The 23,930-nt window shown below is 38.6% G+C and overlaps 1 protein-coding gene across 2 annotated transcripts in view; it reads right to left on the bottom strand.

The window, feature by feature from the left end:
- Nucleotides 1-18,681, bottom strand: part of LOC124550951 (smad nuclear-interacting protein 1) — a 32,766-nt gene extending 14,085 nt beyond the window's left edge. The window contains exons 1-3 of one of the 2 annotated variants that reach the window (XM_047125763.1): nt 18,637-18,681; nt 17,585-18,204; nt 9,758-10,033 (exon numbers count right to left, since the gene is read on the bottom strand). In XM_047125763.1, coding sequence (XP_046981719.1) covers nt 9,758-10,033; nt 17,585-18,189 — 881 coding nt within the window. In that variant the 5' untranslated portion in view covers nt 18,190-18,204; nt 18,637-18,681. Of the gene's footprint in view, nt 1-9,757; nt 10,034-17,584; nt 18,205-18,542 lie in introns of both variants that reach the window. The other variant, XM_047125762.1, reaches the window with a different exon arrangement.
- Between the last annotated feature and the right edge of the window lie 5,249 nt (nt 18,682-23,930).

Here is a 23,930-nt window from a genome sequence, read left to right as displayed (position 1 = left end):
CTGCCATGTGCAACGTAACATTCTACTCAATACAGCACCGAAAAATAACTAACAGATATACAACAATGAAACGTCTGGCAGTTACACATTAAATACAGGCACGTGCAGGGATGCCAACCACACTTCGCTCCAACACATCATTGGCACGGTGTTACAAATGATCCAGAATTTTTTGAACAGACCTCATATGCAACATTTCTGATGATTTTCCCCTTGTTGGAGGTAGTGCTGAAATTCTGTTGGCTGATTACACTTTAATCTCTTCTACGGAGCCAAAATGCTGCCCTTTAAACCTTTATTTCATTTTCAGTAAGAAAAAGAAATAATGCAGCAACCCGTCTTTGTTGTCCTACCTCAGAATGTTTGCTGTAACATCATATGAAAATCTACTCAATATAGCAGAACTTTCCTGTGACTGTCTGACAACATGGAAAAAATCCTTACAGAAAACTACATTAAAAAACAGATGTATTATTAGAATTAATTTGATGTTGCTGTGAACTTGTCACATTTTTTGGGCTGTGGAGATGACGGTGTCTTTCACTGTGAAGATTACTGTTTTGTTGCAGGGTCACTAATGTACACATACCATTCACTAGCAGTTATTTATTTATTTAACCTGATCTAATTTGGGCCTCTCTTACATCAGGCCATGGTTTCACATGTACAGTACCCTTTCTACATCATATGTACCTAAGAATTAGCAATTTTAATATGACAAACAATATTAAAATGATTTGAGTGTCTGAAGCGTCAATGTGAGTAAATAATACTGCCTACGATATAATAAATTTATACTTACAGTATCTGAACTACAGCAATGGCTGTCACTGATAGTTATGGTGGTGGTGATGATAATAATAATAATAATAATAATAATAATAACTCCGTTGTACCGGTCCCAAGCCCGGGGCCTCATTATGCAAGTGATGAGGAAGGAGGAGGGGGAGGAGTAACAACCTCGTTTAAAAAACCAGAGTTCACCTGGCCCGGGTGATAGTACTCTGTCAGGGCCCCTTTGCTAGGGTTACAGCGAAGACCTTAACGGTAGTGAAGGCGGAGAGAACGAATCTCGGTACGGTGGAACTAGCGGAAGAGGCACATAATACAATAAATCCACCTTGCGTCTGACTTGTAGCAAGCGGCACTGTGGTCGGCGTCTGTTCACCAGAGGTGCGGCCGTAATACAAATTCTGGAACTAACCACTCCAGTCTTAACCACTGAGCTTTTCTGAGCTCAACCCTTTGATTCTAAGTACTATTATGGAGCGTTTTAGTAATTACAAAAGTACCCCAGGTGGTAACAAATCCTCCGCCATCAGTGGCGCAACTAGTCTATCGGATTCTGGGGAGACTAGGCTGAAACGCTATATCCCAAACCAGAGGAAATCGAAGTCTTTTGACCGACTCATGCCCAAGGTCGAAACATTTTTTGGAACTATCAATATTAACTCTCTCTTGACACCAGGAAAACTCTATAAATTAGGAGACACACTAAAAGAACAAAATATCAAAATTTTAGCCCTGCAAGAAACAAGGTTGCCTGATGAGAATACCATGGATTTTGGAAACTACCGATTGTTTAAAAGTAAGACAGACAAAAGAATTCTTAAAAACACTCCGCCTCTGGGTGTTGCATTCGCAATTTCGCAAGACATTCTTGGCTCCGTAATCGAAGTAAATCCAGTAAACAACAGACTAATGACAATTTCCATGAAATGTGCAAATAAAATGTACTGTTTAATTAACGCACACATGCCTATCAACCAGGAGAATAAAACAAATCCAGAAAAAGTAAATAAGTCATGGGAAGTGTTAGAGAATACAGTCTCCAAAATTCCTCAAAATTATGTAAAGATTTTAATGGGTGATTTTAATGCACAGTTAGGGAAAGAGAGAAAATTTAGAAAAACAGTCGGTGAATTCCCTGCACATAAATGGACCAATCAAAATGGAAAGAGGCTGGTAGAATTTTGCAGAAATTTCAATCTCAAAATTATGTCAAGTCATTTTAAGAAAAAACCTTCAAAACAAAAGACATGGCGATCACCTAACAAGGACATAGGTGAATTCCAAATTGACCATATTGCAATCTCGTATCCATGTCACAAAGAAATTTTAAATGTTCAAGTTCGTAAAGGCGCCATTATTGACTCAGACCATTACTTAACCCGTGTGAAACTAAAGCTAAAACCCCAAAATTTCAACAAAAGGACACCATTAATCCCCAAATTCGACACCAGTAAAATCCAACCATCATTATTAGCAGACGAATTTGACAAAACAAGTGCACAAAATTGGGAACAACTGAAACACAAGATTATGAAAACAGCTCAAGATCAAATTCCTTTACGAAAACACAAGAAACATGCTTGGTGGAATGAAAACTGTGATCATGCAATCAAAGCCAGACAAGAGACATTTAAAGCATGGAATAGCAACAAGACAGAAGACACATATGATACATTCCTGACAACTAGAAAAGACACTTCAAAACTAATTAGACAAACAAAAAGACAATATGAGAATAGTGAACTCTTAGAAATTGAAGATTTTCAGAAATACAATACCAGAAATTTTTATAAAACCTTTAAAACCAAAATAAAGGGGTACCAACCCCAGAATCTTTGCTTCAAGAAGGAAAATGGACAGTTGGCTCTTAACAAGCAAGAAAATTGCAAAGAACTTTCTAAATATTTTAAGAATCTTCTAAATTGCCCTGAGCCCACAGAAAGATTTCCACCAAAAATTCCCCAACAATGCAATCCAGTTTCACTTGCACCAAATGAAGAGGAAATCATTAAAGAAATTCATAGGTTGAAAAACAACAAAGCATCTGGTGAAGATGGAATTGTTGCAGAACTTTTAAAGGCAGCTGGTCCAAAAACCGTTATAGAAATTACTTCAATCATGCAAAACATTTGGCAAACTGAAAAAATTCCTGATGAATGGAAAACCGCCTTGATTCACCCACTTCATAAGAAGGGAGACAAAACTGATGTTAATAATTACAGAGGAATTTCTCTTCTTCCAGTCACATACAAAATCCTCTCTCAATGTCTTCTGAACCGAGCACAACAACAACTTGAATGGAAAATTGGCGAATATCAAACAGGTTTCAGGCCAAATAGATCTTGCCCAGAACAGATTTTAGTCCTCAAACGAATTCTCAGACATAAAAAAATTTACAATAAAAAACTAGTTTGTACCTTTGTAGATTTTAGAAAGGCTTATGACTCAGTGGATCGTGAATCTCTTTTCCAAATTGTGAAAGAACAAGGCCTGGATCCTAAAACCACGGCAATTATCAGAGACACGCTAACTGGTACAAAATCAAAAGTAAAGTTCAGAGGAGAAATTTCAGAATCCTTTGAAATAAAAACAGGCGTGAGGCAAGGTGATGGACTCTCTCCGTTGCTATTTAACTGCGTTCTAGAAAAAGTAATACAAGAGTGGCGCGAACGAAAATTGGAGTTCAAAATTGACCAACCAGTGAAATTAGGACGAACAAATATTCGACTAGACTGTTTGGCCTTTGCAGACGACTTGGTTATTCTAACGCAGGACATCCAAATTGCTCAGAAACAAATAGAAATTCTTAAAGAAACAGCAGAAAGAGTAGGTCTCCAAATCTCATTTGAAAAAACACAGTATATGACTAGCAACAAACTGGCACCCAAACTTTTGGAAACTAAGTATGGAAAAATCAAAAGAGTTTCGCAATTCAAATATTTAGGTGAAACAATCTCAGAGACTGGCCTAGAAAAAATTGGAAATGAAATTCGTTGTCAAAAGATGGAGACAGCTTTTAGACTTACAAAAGACATCTACAACAAAAAATGTCTCTCGAGGTACTCTAAATTGAGACATTACAACACGGTCATAAAACCAGAGTGCCTTTATGGGGCTGAAACGCTAATTTTAAACAGAAAAAAGGACATTCAAGAAATCCAAAAAAGAGAAAGAAAAGTAATCAGAAAAATTCTAGGTCCAAAATATACTGAAGAAGGAACATACAGGCTAAGAGCAAATAGCGAAATTCAACAATACACCAGCATATATTCGGATATGAAAAAACGCAGATTAAAATTTTATGGGCATATTAAAAGAATGGATGCTACCAGACTAACTAAACAAGTAGTGGAATTCTACGAAAATCGAAGTAAAGCTAAATTTGAGACAATAAAATGGATTGCTGCTATAAAAGAGGACATGAAAGAGGCAGATATAAAACAAGATGAAATTCAAGACAGAAAATTATTTAGGCAAAAAATTCATGACTGGGTAGTTGGTCAAGCTGAAAAACCAAAGAAAACTGGAACCACATGGTCTGATGAAAGGAAAAGAGCTCATTCCGAGAGAATGAAAACAATTTGGGCAGAGAGAAAGTCTAAAAGAAAATAACTGAATGCCCCGTGATTGTACTTCGCGTGGTCCAGTAGCGCCCAAACGTGAATAATAATAAATAATAATAATAATGAAACTTCCTGGTAGATTACAACTGTGTGCCAGATCGAAACTCGAACTCGGGATCTTTGCTTTTCGCGGGCAAGTGCTCTGCCAACTGACCTACCCAGTCACGACTCCTGCTCCACCCTCATAGCTTTACTTCTGCCAGTACCTCGTCCCTCGTCTCCTACCTTCCCAACTTTACAGAAGCTAAAAAAAAAAAAAGTATGGATCGGAGAGACAGATGAGCTGATCCAGTTTTAGACCACAGGGCACAGAGTTAATTTGTGAAACAGAAAACTGGAACCACATGGTCTGATGAAAGGAAAAGAGCTCATTCCGAGAGAATGAAAACAATTTGGGCAGAGAGAAAGTCTAAAAGAAAATAACTGAATGCCCCGTGATTGTACTTCGCGTGGTCCATTAGGGCCCAAACGTGAATAATAATAAATAATAATAATAATAATAATAATAATAATGAAACTTCCTGGTAGATTACAACTGTGTGCCAGATCGAAACTCGAACTCGGGATCTTTGCTTTTCGCGGGCAAGTGCTCTGCCAACTGACCTACCCAATCACGACTCCTGCTCCACCCTCATAGCTTTACTTCTGCCAGTACCTCGTCCCTCGTCTCCTACCTTCCCAACTTTACAGAAGCTAAAAAAAAAAAAAAAAAAAAAAAAGTATGGATCGGAGAGACAGATGAGCTGATCCAGTTTTAGACCACAGGGCACAGAGTTAATTTGTGAAACAGAACAGCTCTTTGTGTTTCTCTGGGCCTAAAAGAACTGTTAGAAGTTGCTTTTCCCTCTACTTCTCTTTAGACGCAGTGTCGCTCTGTGATGACAATGAAATGCGACTTCCTGGCAAGGAAGATAAATATTGTTTCAGTTGTGAATGGGTTTACAAGCAATTAGGAGCACTATGCAGTCCACAGGAAGAAAGATGGTGAAAATGTGCCTGGATAAGGAACAGAATTTAATGGAATCTTGTAAGTATTACAATCTGTTTCTTGGTGTATGTATTTCAGTAGTAAGTACTATAATAATAATAATAATAATAATAATAATAATCACTGCAATTTGATAACCATTTCTACAACCCTTTAGATCACATAACATCAACAGATACAAAGAAAGTAAATTGGAAAAAGAAAACACTACATGGCAAGCACCCGTATCATCTAACACAGCCACACATCGATCAAGACGCATCCAAACACATGGTTAAGAAAAGGCAATATATACAGTGAGACGGAAGGATTCATGATTGCAATTCAGGATCAAACAATAAACACCAGATATTACAGCAAGCGTATTATTAAAGATTCTAATACCACAACAGATAAATGCAGACTTTGCAAACAACAAATAGAAACAGTAGTTCACATCACAAGCGGATGTACAATACTAGCAAATACAGAATACACCAGAAGACACGACAATGTAGCAAAAATAATACATCAACAACTTGCCATACAACATAAACTAATAAAACAACACGTTCTCACATACAAGTATGCACCACAAAATGTACTGGAGAATGATGAATACAAATTATACTGGAACAGAACCATTATAGCAGATAAAACAACACCACATAACAAACCTGACATCATACTCACCAATAAAAAGAAGAAATTAACACAACTAATCGAAATATCCATACCCAATACAACAAATATACAGAACAGGAGAAAAAATTGAAAAATACATCCAACTGGCTGAGGAAGTCAAAGACATGTGGCATCAGGATAAAGTTGACATTATACAAATTATACTATCAACTACAGGAGTCATACCACACAATATCCACCAGTACATCAATGCAATACAGCTACATCCAAACGTATATATACAACTACAGAAATCTGTAATTATTGATACATATTCAATTACCCGAAAGTTCCTAAATGCAATGTAACATATACCGTACAGTTAAAAGGAAGTCACGCTTGATCAAGGTCCGCGTCACTTTCCATTTCTAACCAGACATAACGTCTGAGACAGGAAACAGAAATAATAATAATAATAATAATAATAATAATAATAATAAATTATTATTATTATTTTTATTTTTATTACTAGTATTATTATAGCTATTAGTGGTGTTGACATTATTATTTACATTCAAAGCTGAGGAAGAACGTGATGTGGAGATGCTCAGGACATTCATTGGTTCAGATACAGATGATGATCCATCCTACGAACCGGACAACACTATAGATTCTGGTGAGAAGCCAAACAATTACTAGACACTATAGCAGTTTCAGTGATTTTTCCCCCCTTTCTCTGAATACCTGTCATGTTATTGTTAGACAGCAGTGTTGAGCATACAATGTCCCTTGTAAAGAACGTCACAAAAACTGCTGAGGATGCAACTAGTGCACAAGTAAATCATCACAATCACGATGGGGATACTGCAGATGCCAACGCTGGTATTGAGTAACAAAACAAGAGAACGAAAAATAGTAGCGGTTGAAGAGAAATGGAAAAGAAGTCAAAGAAAAATCAATTGACAGCATGGTAGAGCATGTATTTTTATGAAGAATTGTGAAGTTCCTGCAAGAAATGTGAAGCCGAAAGATTGCTCTAGATGCCCAAAACAGTTCAGCAATAAGTTTACTGAGCAAGACTGACAAAATATCCATAGAGCTTACTGGGAACTTGGATCAGTTGAGCTACAAAGGCAGTACCTAAGAAAGTTCGTGGAAGACAAAGAGAAAAAAGGTGCGAGGGCAAAATCGGATAACTCACGAAGGAAGAGGACCAAGAAATTACATTTACTGAAGGGTTACGATAAGATTCCAGTGTGTATGCGGTTTTTTCTCAAGACTTTTGACATTTCTGAAAACTTCGTAAGGAATGCTATTAAAAAGAGAGGTGAACATCACATAATTGAGAAAGAGTGAAGAGGGTGTCATGAACCAGATATAAAGAGAGCAGAAGAAAGTAAAGAGGCTATAAGGAAACATGTTAAAGAGTTTTCTTGCCCTTCCTTCTCATTACAAGAGGAAATAATGTACAGCAGATTATTTACCTGCCAATATGAGTATTAAGATAATGTGTGAGTTATATCAGGTACAATGCTATGAGAAAGGAAAGATAAGTCAATAAATTATGATGGTATGGGGAGATAATCACAAAGGAGTTTAATCCAAAATTCCACAGCCCACGAAAAGATGTGTGTGATAAATGTTTAAAGTTTTCACACCTGGCCGAGGAAAAGGAAGACAAAGATTTTAAAAGGGAACAGGAAGAGCATTTGAAGAAAAGGAAAGAAATGAAAAGGGATTTTAAGAACATTAAGAAAGAAAGTGCAAGAAAAGGCGAATCTTTGCAAGCTTAATCTCACTTACAAGCTGTGCTTTACTGCCCGTAAGTGATTGAAAAGGCAGTATTCTATAAAAGAAGACTCTCCATGTACAATCTCACAGTTCTTAATACAGGAGAAAACAAAACTGATTGCTACATGTGGGACGAGACAGCAGCAAAAAGGGGGTCCATAAAGGCGGCTTCATTTCTGTGGGACTTTTTGAAAAAAATCATGCACAAAAAAAACCGACAACCTTGTTTTCTGATACATGTGGGGGCCAGAACAGGAATGCCAACATGAGCACTACGTGTTTGCATGCAGCGAATGCACCGGACATTCCAACTATCGACCAATGCTTTTTTGAGCCTATATATTCACAAATGGAAGTAGACTCAGTGTTTGCGAGCATCGAAAGAAAAAGAAAACACATAGATGTTTCTGGTCGCATTGGCTGATATACAATTTTAAGAATGATCTCAACAAGTACAGAGTGACAAAGATGGGTAACACTCAAATTTTAGATTTCAACCAGCATCAGAAGAAAATAATTCAGAATAGGAAAACTGCTGAAAATGGAGAAACTGTGAAATGACTTAAGATTGATTGGATGCAAAATACGGAAGAACAGCGTGACACGATGTTTTTCAAGTATTCCTACGATCATTATGACTTTCAAGTTTTGCACACCAAGAAAAGACCTGGCCTACGAAATTCTTCGAATTGAGGACCTAAAGATAATAACTATCTGCCCAGCATATGACAATCTTCTCTGCATACATAAAGAAAAAAGATCTTATAGATTTATGTAATAAGGGTATTATACCTTCTATGTATCACACATTATACCAAGGACTCAACGCTGTTAATGATTTCGAAAATGAGGAAAACGTGGAGGAATCACAGGAATAGACTTCATGTTTAATCTCTGTTTTTTGTATCCCTTATTACTGTTCCTAGTTCATCACCTTAGCTATTTCATGAAACCACTAATTTTAGCTCGTTTAAATGTCTGTGTTGTATTATTTTTGAAACAGTAATCCACAAACAGAAAAACAAGTGTGAGGGAGCACTGTGTTTCGCTAAAATGATTTTTCCTATGTTTGTTATGTGAAGATTAAAAAACACTAATATCATTTCTGTTACCTGTAAATTATTTATTGTAAGTTCAATGTGACTGCAGACAAATAATACAAAGTGAAAATATTAATGGCTTTTATGTATTCTCGATCACAGTTCTCTTGCTTATAGCACTCACTGAATAGCTGTGACACACATTCCCATAGCTCATTTCATGTAATCTGTATTTATAAACGACATTATTAATACAACTTCAGTAATCTATCAAATGATAACATTGCTTAAAGCTATGAATTATTTGTTTGACATTCATATGTTATACAGCAGCAGCCTTTAAGCTAAGGATCGGACAAACCTAACTATGTGGGTAATTTCATAAAATATTGCATTAGTGTCCACCAAGTGACTAGAATATGTAACACCTATTAGAAAACAACAGTCAATGAAGTATACTATTTATTTATCATAGAAGGTTTGTGAAAAATTATTAGAAATTACTCAGATTTTTGGACAAAAACCTTTAAAACGAATTATCTTAAAATACTGTTTTTAGAGTTACGTTTGTTTGGTCCTAAATGGGTGAATTGTGCAGGTACGTTCTCTCCCTGCAACATATCTCTCATTCCTATAGACCCTGGCCTCTAACTTCACTAGTCCCATCCCGGTCTTCCACCCACTCCAGCAGTACACACACTTTTTACTCCGCCAACATTCCCACTGGTCTTTTGCCCTTCTCCCCAACACAGCCTCCCGAAACTGCAATTAGCAACTCTACCCAGTCCTCACCATGCCCTCACCATGCCAATGCACACACTCATATCATTGTTTTTCAATCAAGCACTTTCAACTGTTTGAAAAACTTAACAAATGTGATTCCACTGTGTCACCTCTCCCCCAGTCAGTCAGTCACTCACCTGGATCGCTCCTCCTGTTCATCGTTCCTCCGTCTTCTGCTCCTGCTCCTTGAACGAGAATCATCATCCCTTTCAGTCTTTACGGATGATGACGATTCACCGTTCACCCGGCCATTCCTGCGATCTCTGTGGCTGTGGTGATCTTCACTGGTTCCATTCCTCCTCTCTGGCTTAACACGTCTAAGTAGCTCTGGGTGGGGCTTTCGCTCACCAGAACTAGAGCGATCACGGGGTTCCTCCTTTATACGATGGTCTGGCCTCAAACTGTTGTGACTGCTGCGAAATGTGAATTAAATTTTAGAATAAAAATTTAAAGAACAACAGATTCTATGAACACTAAATGCCACAAAAATGTATCAAGATCAGCACAGTATAGAAGACACTGAATGTGGAAAACTGCAAAATGATCACAGATCAGGAAAATTGCAAAATAATACTCAGGTCAGATTTACAACATTGTAAGCTGTTGCCATAACATGACTGAATATCAGGTATAAGCATACATAATATGATCTAGAAAGTGGAGTATATTATACTTGACTAGCAAAATCATTTCTAAAATGCCAATATATTCTTTGAGAACTTTTTAGCTTCGTATGATGCTGGAGATCGAATTTCATGCATTAAAAACGAAAACTTTTATCTGGCAAGTTCATAACAAGTATTTCCAGTCCTTCAATTTAATGAAATCCGACTTACAAGTGTCTAGTAAGACAAATTCCCAATGCCTATTTCTTGCTGTATGTAATATTTAATTTTCTAACTGGAAATATAAAATTTTACTGGAGGCTTTTCTGAAGTCAAGTAACACGACCTAAGTGCTGTTACCTGCAGCTCTCTGTGACCAGTAACACAGGAGATGAACTGTTTTACACAAAGCACTAGGCATAGTGTTTGCCACATACTCTAAATACACTGGTCTCCAGGATGTCTGCTTTCAAACTGAAGTTCTCTCTTGCTCTTGTGTTGTTAAGAAAAATTATAGGATTGTTGGTTTTCTGTGAAACATTCTGCAACAGTTAGAAGTTTACAGCAAAGGCACCTGACTGCAAAGCTGGATCACAATTTTATATTATTTTCTTCATATTTATTTATTAATGTTTCTACTATTTCTATTATTATGGGCACAATTTTTTTAAGGTGAAGTATCTTTGCTTAACTACATAGATTATACAATCATTAGCAACAGAGTTGTCTGCAGCAAAATTCTTCACTTCCTAAGGAAAATAGTAACTGTGCCTACTACTTCTAATGAAGGTAGTTGAAAAAACTGCATATTCTTCGAAGATTCATAAAAGAACTATTGAGAAAACTTGCAAACAGAAATACTGTGCAGAACAGGAAGTGGCTGTTTCATCTAAGCTTTGGGCACCAGCTAAAAATAGTAAGTGAGAACTATGAGCAACAGACTCGTTCTAGCAAGATACTGCTCATCGACACAAATATTAGCATTATCAGAGAAAAGAACATCGAATCATAGAAAAATATCTGTACCTTACTCTACGCAAGAAGGATTTTTCAGTGGCAGCAAAATGTTATCAGTTTCACAACCCTTGGTTTCCGGTAAAAATAAATTAATGGATCCAAAATTATAAAATAGAGCTAAGTGGCATAGTTGAATTTTGGGAAACATTGTTAAGGTACAATCTGAAGACACTGAGTAGCTTGATCACAAATGGCTAAACACCAGTCATTCCATTAGAGAACATGGAGACATGACGATACATGTGGAAGTACTCCTATTCCCATGGCAATGGCACTATGATTACTGTTTCGCATGCTGGGACTTCCTCTGGTTTTACACTGAACTGTTTTACAGTTTACAAATCGGGGAAATCAAGCAACTGCCATGGGGAGATGATTCACTACAGTTTTCTGCAGTAGTTTAAAGAGGCAACTATTTGAAAACAAATCAGAAGTTATGCTACCATAATGGTTAATGCCCCACATCTGCAGTTATTAGAGATGAAGCTCCAATAATGGCAACACAAAAAAAGCATCACTCTAGCAGAAATTCAGAAACTGTTGGGGGAAGCAATGGCACAAATAATGCTATGGAAATGGAGTAATGTTTTATGCAACACAGAAACAGTTGTTGATGAAGCAAAGTGCGTTCAGACAATAATATCGAAGATGCCATTACATCTTTGGGCAATTCCAATGGCTCTTCCACATATCAGAGTACTGATAATGGCAATATTACGGATGTAGCATCTGACGTAAGAGGTACATACCCTTCACTGTATTCTGTTTTTCTTAAGTGTTTGTAGACACAGCTTTTGTTTCATATTTCGAGTGAGGGGCATCAACCATGCTTAGATTATAAATGTCATTTCACTATACAGAAGTAACACTCTGCACAAGTACAAGATGCTGCAAGGACTATACAGTGATTAGTATGTGCTTAAGCAGTTTATATTGTTTTAAAGTTGTTACATATTGTGTTTACATGAAGAATTCAGATCCATTCGAGCACTATCATTACGAATGCACCGACTAAATTTGAATCATACTGATTATTGTAAAAACCATGTAAATATATTATGAGATAATGTTATTATGATGTTGTAGAGTGGATTAACATTGCATGTTAACAGGGAACCCGACAAGACAGTTGGTATGGATTTTTACAGCTGTTGCCACTAGGGTCATTGCACACTGTGACCCAACAAAATCGCCCCCCTCCAAACAATACTGTGCTTTGTTGCCAATCACTTTGATATTCTGATCCAAGTACTGTACCATAAAATCACCGTCAGCATTTCAGTAAGTAGTTTGGACATTACTGAAAATTGCAGTACCACACGTTGGTTTTCAGTTGTGATGTCACCAAGATGGTGGACTACCATTCCTTAAAGCTTACACAATGTGACAACCACGACGTTACACATTATGCATTCGATCAGACACAAACACAAAAAATAACTGTAGGAATAACATGAAATTAATTGAGCAAATGCGGAAAATAGGGGGTTTTGTGTGGGAACAAACTAGATACGTGACAATCCTAGTAGCTAATGAAGACTTAGCAAAACAAGAGTTCATGCAAAAATGAACCTAATGGAAAAATCAGAAAAAGTGGGTATTGGAAATATCATTTGACCTACTTAGCTCAAAAAGCCCACCATACCAGGACCAAAAAACTTACAAAAACTAGGCATCAAAAATTTAACTCAACCTTTATAGGTCAAACGAAGTCTACAATACCAACACACCCCAACTATTACCAAAACCTATCCAGACCAAAATAACTACAACATACTCAATTTGCATCCAATGCTACAGACTACGAAAACCAACCAAAACCATAAAAAAGCTACTCTAACGTAAATTTCAATACCCACGTCTCAAACAAAATTAGGTACAAAAACCAGTACACTACAGTTCCGACTATAAAGAACAAAAATACCATAAAAAGATACATACCACACAAAGCCAGCTGGCAAATAAATCTAGGCTAGCACAACATAACACACATACAAAACTGGGTTTACAGAAACGTTCGATTCCACCCGTCTGCTCTGACCAATGATGTCACCAATATGGTGGAAACGAAAATTCACAAAAACTCCCATATCGTGACTATGACGTAAACATGACAACAAACACAAAAATAGATAAAAAACCCATCAAACACATAGTCCTCCAAAAATATACTGAAACTAACGTGACAATCGGGGGAAATAGGGGGTTTTTGGGTGGGGACAAAATAAAATAAACACACGTCACTAAACCAGACGACAAAAATGATAAAATAAAACGACCACAACCTTCTCAAAATCAACTAAAAACAATAGCCACTGGAATCGAACATTTCCCTTGACCTATATAGGTCAACAGCAACTACGGATACCAAATCATGAAACCCAAAACTACAACCACGTCCACAATCATCACTACTTCAAAAATCACAACAAAAAACAAAACTGGAAATGAACACTTCCCTTGACCTATATAGGTCAACAGCAACTACCGATACCACACTGTAAGTCTCATAACTTTCACCACCACCACCACCACCACCACCACCACCACCACCACCACAATGAATCCTACCACAAAAGGAAACACCTACAAAAACAAAATTGGAATTGAACGCTTCCCTTGACCTGCTATCCTTACGACATCTCCACATATAGCCGTCCCTAATCCGAGCCGCCGGAACTTTAGTAAGCCTCATTTCTTCACAACACACTGAACACTTCATGACTAGCTGAATAAATTTTATTAGAGACAATGCACTGTCCCTGGGTCTAGTGTAGCAGGGGATACAACCCGTCAGCTTTGAACAATGACGTCATTCCTTAGTCATAGATAGTAATGTCTTCACTTCGAGGCATAGATAATAAAGCAGTTCTGTGTTCTAATAAGCGCTATCATTAAAATAATTGAATGTGAATCTAAAAGCGATCGCTTGATATTAGATACAGATGCTTCAGTAGCTGATAAGTGTTTTTTGGCTTTTTAAAAAAAAATCTCACGAGATAGAATAAACTGATCCTACTTTATTAAGCAATCAATAAAAAAACTAAACTAAAACATAACAGCAAAAGACAAGTGAAACACAAAGGTTACATAAACAATCAAAACATATAAAATCAAACAGTTTGCAAATGTAACTTATGTGTATTTCCACCTATTCGTAAGTAGGATCAGTTTATTCTATCTCGTGAGATTTTTTTTTAAAAGCCAAAAAACACTTATCAGCTACTGAAGCATCGGTATCTTCTAATGGGTGCGGGAGTTCCGACTCCTGGGGAAGTGGGTGCGTGTGAGTCGGAACTCCCGCACCCATTAGAAGATACCGATGCTTCAGTAGCTGATAAGTGTTTTTTGGCTTAAAAAAAAAAAAAAAAAAAAAAATAAAAAAAAAAAATCTCACGAGATAGAGTAAACTGATACTATTTTATGTTAGTAATAGCAGATACGAAATAAACAGCACATCTACAATTTGTATCCCGTGTTCCACTTAGGGTTTACTGAAGCGGAGGATACATCGTTCAAGTGAAGAACAGGACAGTAATGCTAGTGAAAACGAAGAAATCGCCTTACGACAAACTCGTATTCCGGACTGTACTTAAGCAACACACTTCGAATGAGCTTTTAATTTGTATCGGGTTTCATTTGCGGTTTAGTGAAGCAGGGGACACATAGTTCAAGTGAACAACAGGACAGCAATGCTAGTTGAAACTAAGAAATCTACTAGAACTTGTATCCCGTACTGCACTTAAGCAATACAGTTCGAAAGACTTTCGAGATACAACTGACATACATGTAACGTGATGTATTCTTTGCTAGTAATTTCATTCATTTCTTTCCATTGTATTTTGCGGAGAAATACTAAGATACAAACACGCGATATCGTTAACGTGAAAATACTACTGGCCCTTACATACGTGAAATAAAGTTTATCTCTCTCGCATTCCTTTGTTTCTCAACATTCTCCTCAGCTCTTTCACCTTTGTAATACATACTCTCTGGCGACTTGTGACGTCATTGCTCAAAGCCGACAGGTTGTATCCCCTGCTACACTAGACCCCTGTCCCTCATCATCGCCGTCTACCGAAAACTTTTGACCTTGCCGGTCATATCCATACCTACCAAAGACATAAAGTGATGTACCAAAATTGACACACGCCGAACAGAAAAAAACCCTACAATAACATTGACGTAACAAAACCAAAATCATTAACTCACTGAAAAATAGTCTGCTGAAATCACAGTCACCACACACGTGCAATGCTACAACGCGAATGAACCTCATACGCCACGTAACGCACTAACCATAAACACACCACCACAGAGAACCACCAACAGCAACAATACGCCACCTATAAACACGCCACACACGCAAACTAAACCAAAAACATCACCTAACACACAACACGTTAACACACCAACAGAGAGCACCACCGATCACATCAAATTTCAGACCTTGGACAACAAAATGAAATGACAACTTCAGACCGAAAACAAATCAGTGGCCAATAACTTAACTCCTTCCCAAAACACTGAGTAACACACAGGACTAAGTCCAATGGCACACCAACACCACCTACAAACAATTTAGGAACAGACACATCTCACACTAGAATGCGCCACCACTTTACTCCAACAGGCGCTCTGCAAATAAGATCCATTTCACATAAGCCACACAACAATGAAATCACACAAGACAACAGTTGTATCGCAGGTCCAGGCCAATGGGTGGGGGCACAGTTTTCAGTTGACCCTTAATTTCTGGTGATAGTGAGATCTCCGTACATCCACAGGTCTCAGTTAGGTCGGAAGCCAATAGTTTCGATGCGAGTAGGCAAAGCCAATGATTTGACAAGACAATTATATTTTTATAAACCTATAGCTATATTTATATCCCCACTGAACATCTCTATTTTCTATAGCTTGAAAATATCAAGTTCTTCATAAGCTATTAACAAAAATATCCCCTCCTAAAACATTCCATGTTTGTATAATGTCTTAGAAACGAAGTAGGTTACACAACGCTGACAAATAGATTGCATTGTCCACAACTTTGTAGCTGTCTGTGGTCAAAACTCAGGTTCAACAAAGAGAACATTTTGCCACATATAGAGTCAAGAAAGAAATATCTGTCACCCAAGAATGGCTTATGTAAACAGTGTAAATGTAACAACAGTTGGATGTTGGAGCAGGCCTGTATGAAAGTAAAGTAATTATTGCAACTATGAAATTAACATACACAATGCCAATTGTGTTTAGAATATAAGACTACCAAAACCAATTAGTAATGTCAGATTTATGAAACACCAAATTGGTAACCTTTAAAAGGAGATGTGGGTAGGGAGGAAGTTATATTTTAACACGCTATTTGCCCCACCAGTCCCTCTAGCAAAGTTACAGTGAAGGCGCCCCCTTTTTTTTTTCTTCGAGTACAAATCTAGACAATACAGGCCTATTCGTTAGAACCAGATAATTATGTTGCTGTCTGACATTTACAACCTATATGGACACACAGCTTTGCTGCATCACATATGCTAAACGTGCAAGAAACTTTACGTATGTGTTCTCAATTTTTGTATGGTTGCCAGCATCACATATTATAAATGTAACATACAACTTGCATCCACAACACAATTGATACTGAACCCTCCACGCCTGCACACACAAAGCAATGGCCTTTCTATGAAAATAAGCCTACCCAGGAATCTCCAATGCATATAACCACAACAGCCCTGTGCACAGAGGACAAGAAACTGCAATAACATTCATGTCATCCATGTCAAAACATCTGCTCATCAGAAAGTGTCTTTCAGAGTAGAACACAATTATGCAGTTACCTTTCTAACAATATCAAGGTCATAAAGATAGAAACCTCGTTTTTTAAAGAAAAAAAGAAGTGTGATTTTCTCCTTAAATGATGACCCCAGAGAATTGAGTGAAATCTTACAAAAGTAAAATCGACAATTATGTTCCCTGGTGTAATTTTTATGAACAGCAATGATGTTCGATTTTACTGCGAAACAACATTTTATGTATCAACTGCTTAAGAAACACACTTATATAATTAAATATTGGGAAATACCTAAAATAACAAATATGTATTGTCAACAGTAATACTGCTGCCACACATACACAATGTCTAACTATGCTGCTTATATTAATCATGTGTGATACATTACATTAACATAATCATATGTATTTATGGTGAAACTCTACACCTACATGTTTGTTTTTATGAAGGACTCCACACTTTGAGATCACCTCACTCAGTAACGTACAACACATTAAATATATTATGCATTTTTGTTGTAAGTCCTACTAAGATGAGAATGCAAGAACTACGTCTACCTGTTGGAATGCCAGTTCCTGTCGTTAACGTCTGCTGATTGTTTGTGGTCCTTTGCTCTTTGACGGCGTCTTAGCTCTTCATCACTGCTTAGTGGCTCCTGTTTCACTCTCACTAGCATCTGTTGTTCATGCTGATGATCAGGCGAATGGTCATTATCAGTTTCCCCATCACGTTTTCTTCGCGATTCACTTAAATGATTGGCTGTGTGATCGTCTTCCTGCCTATGTTTCCTGCAATGTTTTCTCTTCTTTTTTTCTTTGTGCCTGTGCTTCTTTCTTCTCTTGGCTTTCTCTTCATCTCCTTCTGCGTCGTTATCAGTGTCACTAATTGAAATTGTCATCACATCACAACGCGTGTTTTCACCGTCCCTTGGTCGCCGTTTCCGTGCAACGTTTTCGGGAGATTCACTGCCACTAGCACCAGATTGGTCCTTGGCAACAGGAAAACATCTCTCACTTCCCGACGTATCTGACGGAACAGGAGCTGGGGATGCGTCATCAGTGGCTGTTTTCGATGAACTCTCCTGCCGTCGTTTATGTTTAGAATGGCGCTCATGATGGCGATGACGACTATGGTGGTGACTTTTACGGACTTCACTTTTCATATTTCTGCTGTCGTCCTGTAAACACAATCATTTTGTGACTACATACACTTCCAATGTACGCAAAAAAAAACATCAAAAGTCACTAAACTGGAACCCAAGAAATGATTTTTCAGTGAACAGGAGAATCTATAACAAACTACACAAACAAAAAATCACTGTAAACTTTTGTTGATGTACATTATATTACTTTAAAACCAATTGCTCCACGGAGGCGAAAAAAACTACCGTTAACGAATATGGAGGTCACGAGTCCCATCGATGGACGAACACTTACTTGAAATCTAGGTTAGGATGGTATTTCACACAGTATTTATACAATTTCACGTAGATTTTTTTAGAACCTGACACATTACCTGGTGAACAATCCGCATTGAGCTTTATCAATTTCAAAAGCTCATAACGAGAACACGTTAAATTTTCTTCTCAAAACATTACTTAACAACTTACTTCCTTCCCCCTACGTCAGAAACAGAAGCAATCACTGGCGTCACGTTGGTTACACGACAGTGTTGCCAACCTAGCCGTAACTCCTCGTTTCCTGCCGAAATGAGCGGTTGCTTCCACAAAATACTGCTATTAAGTATACTGTAATTAACTTTACATTGTATATTTTCCGTTTACTTACACTCCTCGTATTTCAGGTATTTATTTTATGGCAATATCGATGAAATTACCGTATTTTTATGTAGAGGAACTCTGGCTCAAGTTTAAAAGAATAACTGACCATGCACTGGATAGATGTAGACAACGTAGAACAAACAGTTCATAACAGGAAGGAACCTACAGAGTATACAGTCACTGTAAAGAAACACCTAAAGAAACAGTGATATTTGCATGATAGGTGTAAAACAAAGCATACGCCTATACACAAAGAGATGCTGAAGGAAACGCGTTTAACTGTCAAGAGAGCAATGGGTGATGCCTTCAATGACAACCGTGCAGAATACCGTCACATGATATTTCATAAAACCCAAGGAAATTGTGGTCATATATAAAGGCTAGTAGTGGCACCAAAGTTAGTGTCCAGTCCCAATGAGTGAGATAGGAACTGAAACTGAGGGTAGCAAAGCGAAAGCTGAAATGTTGAATTCCGTTTTCTGCTTCAATCCATTTTCAAATGTTCCTTTATAAAGGGAAACCCAAGACGATTGCTCCAATTTAATCCTTGTGCCATCAAACGAATGAATGAAATAAATATTAGTTTGAGTGGTGCTGAGAAACAGTTGAAATCGTCAACACTGAGCAAAACTTGTGGCCCCGATGGAATTCCAGTCAGATTCTAAACTGAATTTGTGGCTGAGTTACCCCCTCTTCTAACTATAATCTGTCGTATGTTACTCGAACAAAAAACCACGCCCAGTTCTTGAAATAAGGCACAGTTCACGCCCGTTTACAGGAAGGGTGGTAGAAGTGATCCACAAAACTACCGTCCAATATCCGTGACATCGATTTGTTGCAGAAATATTAGAAAATATTATGAGCTCACACATAATGAGGTATCTGAACAGAATGACCTCGTCAATGCCAAACAGCATGGATTTTGGAAACATCGGTCACGTGAAACCCAACTTGCACTTTTCTCACATGACATAGTGAAAGCTTTAGATAAAGGCAACCAGGAAGGTGCAGTATTTATTGATTTCCGAGAAACGTTTGACTCAGTACCATACCAACGCGTATTGTCGAAAGTACGACCATATGCGGTATCAAATGAAATTTGTGACTGGACTGCGGAATTTTTGGTACGGAGGACACAGCATGTTATCTTGGCTGGAGAGTCATCGTGCCCCCAAGAAGTATGTTGGGACTCTTGCTGTTCATCTTTATATTAATGACCTTGCAGACAATATTAATGGTAAACGTGGGTAAAACAGGTGGTAGGCTTCAGTTTATGGTAGCAATCTGGGGAAGTTCGATCAGTCTACAAAAGAGATTGCTTTCAAATCACTCGTGCAATCTGTTCTAGAATCTTGCTCAAGTGTCTGGGACTCCTACCAGATAGGACTAACAGGGATACTGAAGTATACAGAGAAGGGCAGCACGAATGGCCACAGGTTTGTTTAATCTGTGGTAGAGTGTGACACAGGTACTGAAGTACGAGGGTTGAAACTTAATTAGTGGCAACTATTTATTTACAACTCGTACAAAATAGATACGTGTTTCAAAGTTTTACTGACCTTCAAAGTAGTCATCAGCATTGTGTAAAACACGTTGCCAGCGATGTGGAACTCGTAGGATACTCTTAGCAGTTCCAGTTGTGTTGACAGTTCGAGCGGCGCGGTCTATTGCCTGACGAATTTTTAGCAGTTCTGAAGCGAATGCCGTGAAGTATTTCCTTCAGTTTAGAAATCGAGTTGAACTCAAGAGGGCTTAAGTCAGGGGAGTGCAGTAGCAGGTATAGCGCTTAGCAGCCGCATCAGTCAAACACAGTACGTGCCTGAGCATTGTCCTGCAAAATAATGGTCAGGTCCTGCAGAAAGTGTCATCACTTCTGTCTCTAAGCTGGTAGTAGGTTGTGTTCCAAAAATGAACAGCATACCTGCTACTGTACTCCCCTGACTTAAGCCCTCGTAGGTTCAACTCGATTTCTAAAGAGAAGGAGACACTTCACGGCATTTGCTTCAGGACTGCTACAAATTCGTCGGGCAATAGAGGGCGCCGCTCGAACTGTCAACTCAACTGGCACTGCTAAGAGTATCATCCTACGACTTCCAAATCGCTGGCAACGGGTTATACACAATACTGGTGACTACTTTGAAGGTCAGTAAAACTTTGAAACACGTATCTGTTTTGTATGAGCTGTAAATAAATAGTCGCCACTATTAAAGTTCCAACCCTCAAAATGGCTCTGAGCACTACGGGACTTAACATCTGAGGTCATCAGTCCCCTAGACTTAGAACTACTTAAACCTAACTAACCTAAGGACGTCACATACATCCATGCCCGAGGCAGGATTCGAACCTGCGACCGTAGCGATTGCGCGGTTCCAGACTGAAGCGCCTAGAACCGCTCGGCCACACCGGCCGGCTCCAACCCTCGTAAATGGGCTGACAGGCTCTTGAAGACAGAGGTAAACCTTCCTGAGAAAATCTGTTAACAAAGACTGAAGAACTGGCACTGAATGATTACTCTAGGGATATACTACAACCCCTACATATCACTAACATAGGGATCGCAGGCATAAAATTATAATAATTACAGCACGCACAGATGCATTCAATCAATCATTCTTCCCGCCCGTCATACGTGAATGGAACAGGAAGAAGCGCTAATAACTGGTGCAATGGGAGAAGGAGGAGGAGATTAGTGTTTAACGTCCCGTCGACAACGAGGTCATTAGAGACGGAGCGCAAGCTCGGATGAGGGAAGGATGGGGAAGGAAATCGACCGTGCCCTTTCAAAGGAAGCATCCCGGCATTTGCCTGAAGCGATTTAGGGAAATCACGGAAAACCTAAATCAGGATGGCCGGAGACGGGATTGAACCGTCGTCCTCCCGAATGCGAGTCCAGTGTGCTAACCACTGCGCCACCTCGCTCAGTGCCTCACGTTGGTTTGCAAGGTGTAGATATAGATGTTCTATAGTGTTTTATAAATACTGAACTGAATTTTGATACTGCATATTTTTAGTGTTTTGCTGTCTCATTGTACATGTTTAATGATATGATACTGCCTGAATGCATGCATGTCTTACGACTTGTCAGAGCATGAAAATTTGGCCTCTAGTAATACGTAATACGACAAAGAAAATACACTAATATGCAGTAACATCCACAGGTATAGAATGTGACGTGTTAGCTGCTCCAAGTGGATATGCATTTATTGTGCTCCACATTTCACGTCGTTTTTGTGAAGTATACTGATGCTGCAGTGTTCGTCTTTGGCACGCTAGTGTAACAGCCGACGCCAAATCAGATAAGACGCAAAATTTGTGTGATTCGCACGTTTACTTGTTTCTATTTAAGTAAATAAGACGACTGCCAGCATTTCGGTTGCCCCCGAGTAAAATCACTTGCGTAGATAAAAATCGTTCATTAATTCACCTCCGTGTCCGGTCGACATTTCCAAAAAATAGCAGCTGCGATAGCTTTGTCAACGCAGCTAGCTCTTTATTCGCACGAAGTAGTGGCCGCTATCGACAGGGGATCTCAGGTTGATTCCGTGCTATCGACAGGGGATCTCAGGTTGATTCCGTATTTCTAGATTTCCGGAAAGCTTTTGACACCGTTCCTCACAAGCGACTTCTAATCAAGCTGCGGGCCTACGGGGTATCGTCTCAGTTGTGCAACTGGATTTGTGATTTCCTGTCAGGAGGGTCGCAGTTCGTAGTAATAGACGGCAAATTATCTACTAAAACTGAAGTGATATCAGGTGTTCCCCAGGGAAGCGTCCTGGGACCTCTGCTGTTCCTGATCTGTATAAATGACCTGGGTAACAATCTGAGCAGTTCTCTTAGGTTGCTCGCAGATGATGCTGTAATTTACCGTCTAGTAAGGTCATCCGAAGACCAGTATCAGTTGCAAAGCGATTTAGAAAAGATTGCTGTATGGTGTGGTAGGTGGCAGTTGACGCTAAATAACGAAAAGTGTGAGGTGATCCACATGAGCTCCAAAAGAAATCAGTTGGAATTCGATTACTCGATAAATAGTACAATTCTCAAGGCTGTCAATTCAACTAAGTACCTGGGTGTCAAAATCACGAACAACTTCAGTTGGAAAGACCACATCGATAATATTGTGGGGAAGGCGAGCCAAAGGTTGCGTTTCATTGGCAGGATACTTAGAAGATTCAACAAGTCCACTAAAGAGACAGCTTACACTACACTCGTTCGTCCTCTGTTAGAATATTGCTGCGCGGTGTGGGATCCTTACCAGGTGGGACTGACGGAGGTCAGCGAAAGGGTGCAAAAAAGGGCAGCTCGTTTTGTATTATCACGTAGTAGGGGAGAGAGTGTGGCAGATATGATACGCGAGTTGGGATGGAAGTCATTACAGCAAAGACGTTTTTCGTCGCGGCGAAATCTATTTACGAAATTTCAGTCACCAACTTTCTCTTCCGAATGCGAAAATATTTTGTTGAGCCCAACCTACATAGGTAGGAATGATCATCAAAATAAAATAAGAGAAATCAGAGCTCGAACAGAAAGGTTTAGGTGTTCGTTTTTCCCGCGCGCTGTTCGGGAGTGGAATGGTAGAGAGATAGTATGATTGTGGTTCGATGAACCCTCTGCCAAGCACTTACATGTGAATTGCAGAGTAATCATGTAAATGTAGATGTAGATTTCCTTCGTAAACATCCTATATTGTGCATGGGTTGTCCAGGAGGGGGCATACAAGTAGGTGGCTTGGATCTTCTTTAAGCCCCGCAGTCGCAAAAGGTGTTAGCGCTCGCTGGAAGGAATCCCCATTTCTTCAGGTTAATAAGAGAACAACAAGAAATAACCGCTCTCCACTGAAACAAAATCGTTCAGAAACCTTAGCATCAAAGATTTGACGTAAAATTTAAACGTGTTTTTCAGTTTGAATTTAACGAAACTCTATCGGGTGTCGTCATATACTGAGTAGAAGTATCTGTCAATAATAATCACAACCTGTCGCTTTTCAGAAAATTGATGTAGCCTGTTTTGTAGTCTTGTATCGTCAAGTGTAAAGTTAATCTGGTTTTCAGAAACTTTTGACCACAGTAACCTTGTTCAGACTTAACAGTTCCCTAATTTAGTCATATACTTACGTAAAACAGGGT

Source organism: Schistocerca americana, chromosome 9 (assembly GCF_021461395.2).
Source record: "Schistocerca americana isolate TAMUIC-IGC-003095 chromosome 9, iqSchAmer2.1, whole genome shotgun sequence".
Lineage (NCBI taxonomy): Eukaryota > Metazoa > Arthropoda > Insecta > Orthoptera > Acrididae > Schistocerca > Schistocerca americana.
The sequence above is the reverse complement of the archived record's forward strand: the minus strand, read 5'-3'. Positions and strand labels throughout refer to the sequence as shown.